General features: G+C 37.9%; 1 protein-coding gene across 1 annotated transcript in view; it reads right to left on the bottom strand.

Moving 5' to 3' along the window:
- Window positions 1–13,720, bottom strand: part of MYRFL (myelin regulatory factor like) — a 109,911-nt gene that overhangs the window by 18,542 nt on the left and 77,649 nt on the right. The window contains exons 14-15 of the mRNA XM_006146200.1: window positions 3,596–3,759; window positions 2,676–2,739 (exon numbers count right to left, since the gene is read on the bottom strand). Of these exons, the coding sequence (XP_006146262.1) occupies window positions 2,676–2,739; window positions 3,596–3,759 (228 nt within the window). The remainder of the gene's footprint in view (window positions 1–2,675; window positions 2,740–3,595; window positions 3,760–13,720) is intronic.

Here is a 13,720-nt window from a genome sequence, read left to right as displayed (position 1 = left end):
TGGAAGAGAAAGTCAAGCTCACAAAAAGAACCAAGACCTCTTACTAAAACAGCATAGGGGGAGGAAAACACTCCCACTGTTTGTACCTAAGCAAGCTCTGGATTCTGATACATACATAAGTATGAGAAGCAGTAAAACAGTGGGGGTGAAAGCATTGATAATAGTGAATGGTTTTCCAGCACTTACGTGTTATGCACCCTTCTGAGTACTTTGCATATGCTAATCTAATCCGTACAATCATATTCAAAAACCTAGGAGGCTGGCACTTTCATCATTCCTAGTATAGAGGAAGGGAAAAAAGGTGCAGGAAAGCTAACTACTCATCTAAGATCAGTTAGCAAATAAATCATAGAGGCAGGATTTAAACGAAAAGAAAAAAAAAGGCTCCAGAATCTATACTTTTAGCCACAATGCTGTGCTGCTTCTTTTTTTCTGACTGGAAGGGGAAAAAAGAAAGAAAGAAAGAAAGAAAGAAAGAAAGAAAGAAAGAAAGAGAGAGAGAGAGAGAGAGAGAGAGAGAGAGAGAGAGAGAGAGAGAGAAAGGAAGGGGGGAGGAGAGGGAGGAAGGGAGAGGAAGGAAGGAAGGGAGGGAAAAGAAAGAAAGAGAGAGAGAAAGAAAGACAGACTTACAAATTAGATCTTATTGTTATTCAAAAGTATTCATGACTTATCAAATCAACTCCTTAGCTTGGTAGTCCAGAAAATCTAAGCCTTACCTATATTTTGGGCTTATTTTTCATCATCCTCCCTAATCAATTCCCTCCGTAGGTTTCAAAGAAGCCAGTTCCAGCTCCCAGAGCTTTGCTTATGCCATTCCATCTGAAACCTCTACTGCAACTCCACTGCTGTTGAGCCAATGCTTACTCCTCCTTCAAGGTTCAGCTCTCATAATGCTCCTGCAGTATTCTGAGTCTCTACACCACTTATCACACCCAGGTACAACTCTTCCTTGTGTTTTCTTCCAATCTTCCCTGGCTACCTCATAATCCCTTAGACGAGACCACATCTGTGTGATCTTTGCCTCCCACAGGGCTTCTACAGTGACTGCAGGAAGTCTCTATGTTGAATGGATGTTCTCCAATGCCTATGTAATTCCCCAACCCTATTTCCACACCCGCAACTCTCACCCCATCCACACACCCAAGACACAGGATGACCTCACTTTTAAGCTAAATAATGAACCTTTTAGGAATATTTTCAGACTGGGCTCTCCCGTGCATTCATTTGATAAATATTTCTTTTTTTTTTCTTAAAAACTTCTAGTTTATTGTGAGCAGATTTCCAAAATGATCTATGTATACAGTTTTTTTATTTTTTTTATTTTCCTTTTTTTATTTATTTTATTTTTTTGTATATACTTTCAATCATATTGTTTGGTTTACAATGAGACCATTTCCATATTTCTTGAGTTCCTACTATGTGGTAGTTCCTAGGGACACAGTGTGAGGAAGGCAAACACAGGCCTGTTCTCATGGACTATATATTGTAGTTAATAATCTGAGATAATTGAAAAATACAGAGAATATTTTGGTGCAAATGGGAGCTACAGAGGTTGCAGAACAAATTGCACCTATTAGGGCTGCCGTTCTACTGCAAGCTGCTTAGTTCAAAAGATACCTTTTCTTCACAATATTTCCTGTGCTTTGTGCTCACTGCACAACCCTCTATGCCCTGGGTACTGTGCTAAAAGTTTTAGCTTCTCTACTCCTGTCAATAGTCTTTGTAAGGTAGAAACTATAATTATCTCTATTTCCCAGTGTGATTAAGTAACTTGCCCAGGAACACTTCTACATATCTACTTATCTGTGTCTTTATATTTATTGATAAGCCAGGAAACTTGTCAGTGGCATAATACTTAAAGAACTTAGAACTCTCTCTGAATCCTTTTAGAACAGTGAATGAAGAGTAGAAAGTAAACTGAGGCAGTGGCCCAAATGTCAGGTTAGTCTTAACCAGAGTATCAGTTAAGTTCATGAATCTCTTCCCCTAGAGAGGGCACTTTTGGACTACTGGTGGATCAGAGGGAAAAACTTGAATTTTACACGTACCTCCTAACTGCTGCTAGAAAGAAAATATTACAGGTTCTCCCACACTGACTTCTCTGTGATGAAGAGGATGTCTTTCAAGTTAATAAATGACTAACCTCCATTTTTATTGTCAGTATTATCCTACTTGATGAAATTTGTCTACATTCATTAATGAAACCATCATGATTTAATCTTTGCAAGTAAATACCTATTCCATTTGCATATTTAGTATTAAATATCAAAGGGAAAAGAGGAAGTTGAGGATACTGATGTCCCTTTGGGATCTCCTGAAGTCAAAGATAAGGGACTAGGTGAAGTGGAGGCATATACACAGATCTTGAAGCCCAGGGCCATATGCATGTGGATGATGATTAATTTCATCTACTGGGGACAGTGTAAACAAAACCCAGCAGGATAATATCTCTGATATGGATATGTTCTACAGTCATTTCTCCAAACCTATGGTCTTTTCTTTAAAAAAAAAAAGTTACAATCTATCAAAGGGTTAGCAGTTAAACACCTGAAGTGCATAAGCATGCAAATTAGGGAATCTATCAACAAATAAATGAGGAAAAAATTCTCGATCAATTTTTCTAAAGACTTTCTTATTTTCAAAAAATATGTTTTCATTGTAATTTGTCTATTTACCTTGTTGGATTTTTTGTGAATGGCCCTTCTTGGAGAAGATGAACTAACAGCTCTGCTAAATTTGCTTTAAAAAGAGAGAAAAATGATTAATAGTCAAATACCTCTCCAGGCATCAGATGACAAAGCCTCAGGCTGTCACTAACATAGCCCTATGACTTTCTTTTTTTTGTAATACAGTAAAAATACGAAAAAGGAAAAAGCAAGACAATTGAAAGGCCCTTTTGGGGAAAAGAAATTTAGTAAGCATAGACGAAAGCATTAAACATTATATTTCTCTTTTGTCAAAGCTAAACCTCAGGAAATGTGCATTTATCTCCTTAAGTAATAAAAAATAATAAGTACAAATTCCCCTCCCCCAGTACCAAACATGACTTTCTAAATTTAGAAATGACCCCCTTTCCTCCTTAAAGAAGAACTACCCTTTTGGAATTTAGCACTTCTTATAACTGTTATTAAACAAATAACCTTATGTTTTGTTGTGAAAGCAGCAACAGAAACAATAAGAAAGTTATATCATAATGCAATTGTGTTCCAAAATATTCTAAAGAATAGGGAATTCATTATCAGAAAGGAATGGTCACTGGCCCAGCCACAGTGGCTCCTTGGGAGCACCATGCTGTGTAATGCTGGAAACCAGGATTTGGTTTTCTGAAAGGCACCCTGTACACTTTGGTATGTGCACATGTGCCCTTGATTCTGGCTGGTCTAAAGCCTGGGAGGAGAATTACTGGGGGCATGAGGTGCTGTTAAGAGTACTTCTCTCTCTCTCTTTCTCTCTCTCTATAAATCAATAAATTTAAATGAAAGGAAGAAAGTAATAGTTACTACATGATTTTTAAAAAGGCCATTTATATTGATTGTATTATGCAAAGAGCCCATTCTCTCTGTACCCCAAATTTCTATGGCGACCCTGGATGTACCTGATTGAACTTGCTTCACTGACTGAGGACTTCCAGCTACTAAGCCGCTTTAGCCGGGCAAGCTTTCTGTTCCATATCTCTAACTCTTCTATTCTTTCTTCAAGATTGTTGGTTAGTTTGCAGAGTTGCTTCACAGCACCTACATTTTCCATAAAGATTTGATCCTAAAAAGGAAAATAATACAGAGTGCATAAGTTTACAGCTGGAGACCACCAAGAAACTGTCCATGCCCAGCTCAAGAATCTGAAATTGAGCACGTAAAAGAATCTTGACCTAATAAGTTATATTCTGATAAATATTTGGAAGATGGTTGGAATACACCATTGAAAACAGTTATATACCACAAACCTAGCTCATTCAAGATTAATCTGGAGAGATTTGAAACTTAAAGTGCTCTAGTTAAACTGCTGGCTGTGTAGTAAAGCTGCTTCTGTTCAATTTGCAATAAAATGGAAATATGTTCTTATAACCCAAGAGAGAGAATGAAGCTGAAGGACGTTGTCAAGTTTGGGATCTGAAGATTTATTTTCAGTGGCCATTATGCTGTATTTAAAACTCATAAAAAGAAAGTCGGAGCAGGCTTCTGAATGTTGATTTGTGTGTTCACCACTAAGTCCCTGTAAGAAATGACTTTAACTCTCCTAATAGAATGGACACCAAACTACTCAGGTAAAGGAGGGAGGAAGACCTGGGCTTTTCTCTGAATTCTACACCTACTACCAATATAGATGAGAACCCAGGTGAATGTAATAAGCTCTTTAGGCTTCAGTTTCTTCATCTATAAATGATCATTTTAAAAATTTTAAAAATTATTTTATTTAGATTTATTTATTTATTTATTTAGACCAGAGAGGGACAGAGTGAGAGAGCAAGAGAGCACATGTGAGAGAGAGAGGAAAGTGAGAAAGCAAGCCACCAGGTCTGGGACTGAAACCATGGTCAGCCATGTGGGAGTCCAACACCTCTAACCACCAGCCACCTGCCAGCCCTATAAATGAGAATTCTTGAGACGTTAATTTCTGTTTTAAAATCCCATGAGCTATTCTGCATGATTTATATTTTAACTTCTCAAACAAAATTTAAAAAACAAAAACGCACTTAATTCTTCCAGTTTTAAGAAAGGAGCTGCCACCTCAGAAAAAGAAAGAAAGGGAATTCCAATTAAAGCCAGAGTCTGAGCCATTCCTACCACATCATACACTTGACCTCTCCTCCTTTCTGTCTCTCTCTCTGTGTGTCCAAGAGAGAGAGAGAAATCCACAGCCTTCTCTGGATCTCTTAGAGGCTAGAACACTATTGTCAGGTGATGAGTGTGAGGCAAATAACTCGAAACTATGGCTGAGGGTCAATCTTAGGGCTGTGTACCTTTAAAACTCTCATCATACTAAAGTGCAAAGGGTTTCAACAGTATAAAGCAGTCACTCAGAACAGAATCAAAATTTTTCTGACCATTACAGATTCGTAGCTTAGCACAAACTAGCTGTAGGGGACCAGGCCACAGACTGGTGCTGGTCTGGCAGGCCCTGCAGCAGAGGTTAGGCAGCAGGCCAGGTTTCATCTGGGTTTGCAGTCATTCCCCATCATTCACTGCCACCTGGGCTCGGCCTCCTGTCGGATCAATGACAATATTAGATTCTCATGGGAACATGAACCCAATTGTGTGATTGTTTGATTGTATATTACACTGTGGTAGTGGTGGAAATTGGGTGTACTTGTGGATGTGGTACACTTGGGCCATCCCAGGGCCAACCCCCTTCCCCTATCCACTGAGGGATTGTCTTCCATGAGGCCAGTCCCTGGTGCCAGGAAGGTTGGGGAACACTGACGTAGGCAGTTTGAAGACATATATGTCTTATGAAATATTGGAGGACTCTCATTAACTCTCAGAGAAGTGACATGGATAATGAAGCTCCCTGAACACTCTACACTCTCTTTTACATCTTTCCTAAGGGCCAGTCCAAATCCCATTGTATCCAGGACCTTCCCAGAAGTCACCAGTCAGAAGGTGCCTCTCTCATCTACAAAGTATCAGTGGGTCACTTGTCTTGTACTAGGTGCTGTATGTTTGCCTCCCCACCCAGAACATGAATTCGTGAAGGGCAGCAATTATGTTTGATTCATTTGTGTATCTGACTAGCAGTTAGCATATGCCTTTGCTCATAGAAAATAGAAAGTACAAAAGTGTATTGAAAGGTACTTTGAATCAACAGCTTAGAAAAGCAGAGAGCTTTGCTATTTGGAAAACAAAGTGACTAAAAGCTTGATTTCTGTGGGCTGTCCTTGCTTAAAGGAAACTTATTTAAAAGTTAGAAAAAAAGAAAGACATTGCAGTATTGGCTTCTCAAAAGTCATCGAAAAAAAACTATTTATCCTGAAGTTTTATCAGATATTCTTTAAAATCTGCGCAAATAATACAAATTGATAAAAACCAGTATGCAGTGGGATTTAGCAACATCTAGAAAAAATATATACTTTATTTATTTTTTGAGAGATTTTTACTATAGGGTACATGTGCTCACTGGAGAGGCAGAGAGAGAGAAACATAAAGCGAGAAGTCATCCCCCAGGGTAGATGGCCATGCTGCAATCCCTTCTCCTCCATTCTCAAGATGTTGGGCATGCATGCACATATTGCCAATGTGAGCTTCAAGCCATTGGGGTCTAGGACTTGAACCATAGTTGACCACATGGGAGTCCAGAGCCTTAATTATGATGCCACTTGCTGGCCCACATGCTTTTATTTTTGAAACAGCAATTCCACTTCTAGGAATCCATAGATTCCCTGGTGAAAGATAAGGGGGAAAAAAAGACCCCAAAACACAAAATGTCTATTAATAGGAGACTTTGGTAATAAACTCTATTACATTCACACAGCAGCATATTATGTAACTGTAAGAAGGAATGAAACATATCTTTACATACTGTTATGGAACGAAGTCTAGAATGTAGTAAAAGGAGAAAACAGGTGCAGAAAAATGTGTATAGTATGTTTCCTTTTGTCCAAGACAGAAGGAGAATACAAAAATAAAAAGAACAATAAATCGAAAGCTAATTTAAAATGATTAAACACAAAATGAACAAAGAAACAAGGTAGGTGAAATGGATAGAAACCAGGCTCTCTGAGACCAGCAATTGGTGTAATAGCTATGTCACTGGGCTCCCACGTAGTCGACCACGGTTCAAATCCTAGACCTAGTGGCTTAAACTCACGCCAGACGCATGTGTGTGCATGCCCAAGATCCCGAGAGGAGAATGGAGGAGAAAGGATTGCGGCGTGGCCATCCCCCCTGGGGAGTGATTTCTTGCTTTCTGTCTCTCTGTCTCTGTCTTTCTGGCAAGCACATGTGCCCTATACCAAAAACCTCTTAAAAAAAGAAAAGAAAAGAAAAAAAAGAAACCAGGCTCTCTGAATTTACCTTGTTTTACAAATTTGCTTTTAGAATAATGTGGGTATTTGGGGACTGGCAGATGGCCTAGTGGTTAAGGGCACTGGATTTCCACATGGCCAACAACAGTTCAAGTCTTGAACCTGGCAGCTTGCTTTCTTACTTTCCCTTTTTCTCTCTCTGTCTCTCCCTGGTCAAATTAAAAAACAATAACAAATGGAATTAAATCAATTTTTAATTATTTTTTTAAATAATGTGGATATTTTAAGTAATGATAAAGTTTAATTCAACTAAAAGTTTAAAACATCTTCTAAAATTAAAAAGCAAAAATAAAATAAATCCAAGTATTGAATTTCTAAATTAACTTTACAGAGAAAATTTAAGTGACATTAAAGCACAATAATTTGACTGTCCATTCCTAGAGGATATATCTTTCAGACCAAAAAAAAAAGTAGAATCAGAAAGAAATCTTGGGAACCAGCAGTTACCGTAATGGCTATGTCGCTGGACTCCCACGTAGTCTACAGCGGTTCGTGTCCCGGACCGGGTGGCTTAAAACTCACCCTGGGGGGTGATTTCTTGCTTTCTCTCTCTCTGTCTGTCTGGCGAGCACACGCACCCTATAGTGAAAAGCTCTCCAAAAAAAAAAAAAGAAAAGAAAAGAAAGAAAGAAATCTTAAACTTTTCAATAGTCCTGTTGTCAGAAATAATAGTGATGGATTACACATACAAACCACATCCACATATATAACTGGATAAAACAAATACATAATTAAGTTAATAATGTTATAAACCAACATTTTTCACATTTCAGAAAATAGATAAATATAAAATCAAAACATGAAGTAAAAACCTAACAAAGTTAAATTAGAAATATTACTATGAATTTCTAATTTATTCCATTTTTTAAAAAGGAGAAAAATATGTACTAAGAAGGACTAAAAAATAGTATTCTGGGCCTACTAACAGTGATCACCACTCATTGTCATCTTTAAACACCATTCCTATAGAAAGGAGCCAAGACTCTTTGGAGAACTTGTCATTTAGGTTTAGAGTAGGGAATTCATAAAGCGAACCTGGGGTAGCTTACAATATGAGAAAAGAAGAAAACCATCCCAGAGTATTGTGATCGTGCCAAGATGACACAGGAGCTAAGAAGCTCCCATTGGCCAAGGCTAGGACACAAAAGGACAAATTACAGTAAATAGACCAAAGAATCAAAAGTGTTTTGAAACATCCAAAGCCTACTTTATGTTTAAAAATATATTATTGGTTATCTTTGGAGAATATTAGGAGTTCAAGTCATTTTTCTGAAAAAAAGAGTTGAACCCCTAATGAGAAAAGCCTTTCGGGTACATCATCTACAAATTTGATAAACAAAAGTTCTTCATTTTAGAAGAATTCCAGAGAATAAAAACAGAACAATAGGGTATCACTATTTTTTAGTCCCTAATGAAACAAAGGACCTAGGCAATGATCTTCAATGGCTGTTAAAACCAAATGTGTGTTTGTTTCTTTGTGTTCTATATACAAGGGGATTCCAAGAAGTTTACAGAAAAGTGTGACTGTAAAATACAAGTTTATTTTGGTGCCAGAAAAGATTTGAAATCCATGCCATTTTTTTACAATACACATTTTCCATGTATGTATTTAAGAACAACTGGGGAAATTTAAAAAACTAGTTTTGGTGATATTTAGGAATTACCATAAGATTTTAGGTGTGATAATGGTATATTAGTTCTTAAAAGTTGTTTCTTCTCTGGGGAACCAGCAGTTAGCGTAATGGCTATGTCGCTGGACTCCCACATAGTCGTCCCTGGTTCGCATCCCAGACCCGGTGGCTTAAAACTCACGCTGGGTGCGAAATCACCCTCTGGGGGGTGATTTCTCGCTTTCTGTCTCTATGTCTCTCTCTGTCTGTCTGGCGAACACACGCGCCCTATAGCGGAAAAAAAAAAAAAACTCTCAAAAAAATAAAGAGTTGTTTCTTCTCTGTTAGACAAAAAGTATTGAAGCATCTATCATAAACTGATGATCTTGATGTTTGCTTTAAATAAGCAAATTGGACAAGAATTGATAACTGAAATTAAATTTAGGCATACATGAGATTATATTACTATTCTCTCTTAATTTTGCATATGTTTGAAATTTTTTATTAAGAAATCACAAAACACAAAAACAAAATCTCCTGACAAAACCTCTTCAAAATTTTCTAACCCTGGTAGAGGTTCTCTTTTACTCCTAAGTTTGTCTTAATAAAAATAAGGAAGAAATCACGAAAACAAGAATAGCATTCTGTGATTCTAATTCAGAAGAAATGTTTTATGAGTAGCATATTTACCCTGAAGCGATCCTTGTACTATAATTACAACTGTGTTATTTACGGTGGATCACATGGTCAGTTGACGTTTGCCCAGCAGTCCAAAGCAGATTTCCAACCATCTTCTCTGATCCCTTCCAGAGCCCTGCTCCCCTGCAGGCAATCTGTCATGCAGACTGTCATTTCCAGGTTCTGAGTCTCACAGATCTACGCACTTCTCTCTATCCTTACTGGCACTACTTGTACTCTTTTTTCTTGGCTGCTGTGTGTGTGTTTGCTCTCTACATTAATTTATGATTAAACCAAAAACAAAGAGACCTTTGGGAATCATGATAAAGTCCCCTCTAAACCATATGATGCTGTTGCTGCAGAATCTTCCCCAGCAGGACTTTTAATACTGCCTTGTGAGATACAAGCAATGGCAGCAATTGTCCAGTGACTTGTCAATAATGATAAAAAGCCAGCTCTAATTTCTCCAACTCAAGGTTGCTAGCACCATACATCTTCCAGGCAGACCTAACAGGCAAGGAGATAATTCATGTGTTTTCCTATTTAAGGGGAAATAAAGGTGGAGAGGGAATTTACTGCTACCCTTCTGGTTATAATTATGGTTGGCCCTGACTTTATGGATCCAATAGAAAAGTACAAAAAAATAAATTTCCAAGACATATTATAGAGACTGATGCTTACTGAAATGCTTAGAGTTCTGACCTCTGTACTCCATCATCTCGGTGACGCCAGTATAAATATGTTCCAAAATATAATCTAGGGTTTTCTGAAAATATAAGTGATAAGCTCTCTATGAGCAGATTTTAACCAGGGATGTATAGAAACTTGAGGAACTTTTTAGTATGTATGTCTAGGCCCCCTGTAGAGATTTGGATTCATTATGGCTGAGATGAGTGTGAGGCTGGGGAATTTTTCCAAGTTTCCCTATTTGATGCCCACCCTTGGTTAAGAATAATTTTATAATGTCACCTAATTTAATTTCTCAACTCTATCTGGCTACTGACAATTTTAAATGAGGCCCATGATATCCACTAAAACAGCTTTACCATGTGACGTAAAAATGATTAAACCAGCTTGCTACCAAAAATAGCTAAAGAGAATGTGTAGAGAAAAGTACCAACTGCTTCAAATCGCACAAGAATCTTTTACTCACTGTTCAGAAGGCTTTATTTGGGGTCAGAGTACATGTGGGTATTGTAAGCATATTTTCTGAGTGGATGCTGGGGCAGTCTGGCAGGTATATGTGCAAAGTCAATAACTGAGAGGCATTTGTGAAACAGGGTGGGACCTCCTCTGTAACCATAGTCCACTTCACAGTCCGCTCTTACCATATCAAACCATTCGCCACTTGCCGAAAAGAGCATGTTTCTTCTAGTCTTTGGAATTAGCCCATGACGCTTCCTCTGTCTAAACCACTTGTCCTCTCCCTTCTCCCACCTTCTTTACATTTGGCGTCATCTTTACCTATATTACAACATAATCAGTCGGAGAGTAAGGGATGGCCAAAGAAGAGCCCTCATCTCACCCACAGTCAACATTCCAGCAGACTGGTAACTCAGTGCATATCAGATGAGGAAAGAAGGAATATTCTGATGGTGGTGTCTCACACCCTGAGGGATTGAGAGGTGATTGCACTGCTCTCTAGTGAAAAAAGGGAGTGGCCAGCTTCCAGTTTATTCTTTCATTTGAGGTTTCTATTACAGAAGAAAAAAAAAACTAAGGTCTAATTCTCTTTCCATGTTAGGAAATGTCAATGGAGATGTCGGTAAATTAAGCAAGATGATGGTGTTTATCATCTTCAGTGCAGTGGGCTAGTGGCTCAATAGTACCCAGCAAACTGGGTTCCACTCCAGATAGGGCCTTTCCTCTTTGGGATGGAATTGCCTCAGAAACAGATGGAAATTCTTTAGCCATCCACCCTGGTTCCCCCAGGAAGCCCTTAGACTTGCAGGCTGCTGTGTCCTTTGCAAGTCAGAAGATAATAAGCCTGCCATACTGGGTTACAGCCAGGCAGTAGAGTTGATTTCTGCTCCTTGGTTAACTCCAACTTGTCCCTTATCTAATGATACCAAATGAAGGTATCTAAGCCTGATAGCAAATACAGTTTTGAGAAGTTCTTTCTTATTTCTTTCCTGGTAAAAGGGAGTCACAGATTTGAAAATCTCTCCTTGTGGGAAATGATGCATCTGATGTTGCATGGGCTGATGTTTCATAATAAAATCATGGGAAAGAAAGCCTGCACTTGAGCACTGTAGAAATGATTGCCAAAGGGAGAAAGGCTGTCTTTAGCCAAGGGCGTGTCTGGTAATTGTTTGAGTTTGGAATAAGCTTAGCTTTAGAACTTTGTCCAACAGTTTATTTTGTGAAAAGCACACCAGGCCCTGACATGGATTTACAAAAACAGGATCCCAAAACCAGAAAAGCAGGCTCTGAGACAATACGAAATCCCAGACTTCCAGCCGGATTTTCAACAACTCCCTGGAGGAGAGGCTTCTTTGGCATGCATGTTTTTCTCGCAAAGACGTCAACACAGGCTCTGTCTCTCTGGATGCCATGTTGATGCTTTACATAGGAAGAGCATGAACTTCATAAAACTGTTTAAAATGTGTGTAGTATTGCCCTTTGTTTGCTTTAGAACTCTTGTTTGATTTTTGTTATTTTTGTATCAGTGCAATTCTGTGTGGAAAGTTCTTGAATCCTTTGAGTGAGACAAGTTTCCAGCTGAACTAGCATGTTAGTTTGTGGCAGTTTGATTTCTTGTCTTCCCAAGGTAAACACTGAGTTCCTTTTGAGGGCAGTGACTATGTCTTATGACTCCCCAGGGCCAATCTGACACACATAGTTCAATATTCAATGAATGAACAGGATCAATAGTGCTTTACCAAACACTCATGATGTGCTAGACACTCTCTTAAGTGCAGGAACAAAACAATTAGATAAAGCACACAAGATCCCTGCCCTCAAACAGCATATTTTTGGGGGGGTGGGGGCGGATAATAACCAATAACAAGTAAACCACAGTGAATAATATAGTTTGGTATTGTATTTAGCTAGGAAAGAAGACAACAGGGCATTGAAACAGAAAATCGTTGTCAGTATCATAAGCTATTGCTAATAGATTTGGTATATTAGTTTCATTTTTAGAGCACCAGAAGAGAGTAAAATAATGGAGTCAAGTGAAAAGTTATATCCTCATCCCGAAAAAGACAGATAAACCCAATGTAAAATGGGTTAAATAATTCACAAGAAAGGAGAATGACTGATATAAGAGATGGATAAGTTCATTGCTAATCGAAAAAAGACAAGTTAAAACCATACAATGTCACTTTAACTCAATTACAATTGCAGAATTTAGTAAGTCTGATAATGTCGATGTTGATGAGGCTATAAAGAAACAGTAAGAGAAAGCCTTCAGCTTTTCTCCATTCAGGATGATGTTTGTGATGGGTTTTTCATAGATAGCTTTTATTGTGTTGAGAAATGACCCTTGTATGCCAATTTTGCTGAGTGTCTTGATCATAAAGGGATGTTGTATCTTATCAAATGCTTTTTCTGCATCAATTGATATGACCATATGGTTTTTATCTATTTTCCTGTTAATATGGTGTATCACATTTATGGTTTTGCGTATGTTGAACCAACCTTGCATTCCTGGAATAAAGCCTACCTGATCATGGTGTATGATCTTTTTTATAAGTTGTTGGATACGGTTTGCTAGTATCTTGTTGAGAATCTTTGTGTCTATATTCATCAGAGATATTGGTCTATAGTTTTCCTTCCTTGTCCTGTCCTTATCTGTTTTGAGGATAAGTGTGATAGAGGCTTCATAGAATGAATTAGGGAGAGATCCACCCTTTTTGATCTTTAGAAATAACTAGAGCTGAATGGGGGTTAACTCTTCTTTGAAAGTTTTATAGAATTCAGAACTGAGGTCATCAGGGCCAGGGCTTTTCTTTATTGGAAGACTATTTATAACTGATTCAATCTCCTGGCTTGTTAAGGGCCTATTTAGACTTTCTATACCCTCTTGGGTCAATCTTGGTAGATTATACATGTCCAGGAATTTGTCCATTTTATCCAGATTGTCTTGTTTCTTGGCATATAGTTGTTCATAGTATCCTCTAATTATGTTCTGTATTTCTGCTTTGTCTGTTGTTACATTTCCTGCTTCATTGCAGATTTGATTCACTTGGTTTCTTTCTCTGTTCTTCTTATTAAGTCTAGCTAGTGGTGTTTCAATTTTGTTTATCTTTTCAAAGAATCAGCTTTTACTTTTATTTATTTTCTGTATAGTTTGATTATTTTCTATTTAATTTATTTCTGCCCAGATCTTTATTATTTCCTTTCTCCTGGAGTTTTTTTTTTTGGTTATTTTGCTGTTGCTTCTCCAGTTTACTGAGGCATGACGTTA

This window comes from Tupaia chinensis, unplaced genomic scaffold, assembly GCF_000334495.1.
Source record: "Tupaia chinensis unplaced genomic scaffold, TupChi_1.0 Scaffold000168_1, whole genome shotgun sequence".
NCBI lineage: Eukaryota > Metazoa > Chordata > Mammalia > Scandentia > Tupaiidae > Tupaia > Tupaia belangeri.
This window is presented reverse-complemented; position numbering and strand designations above follow the sequence as displayed.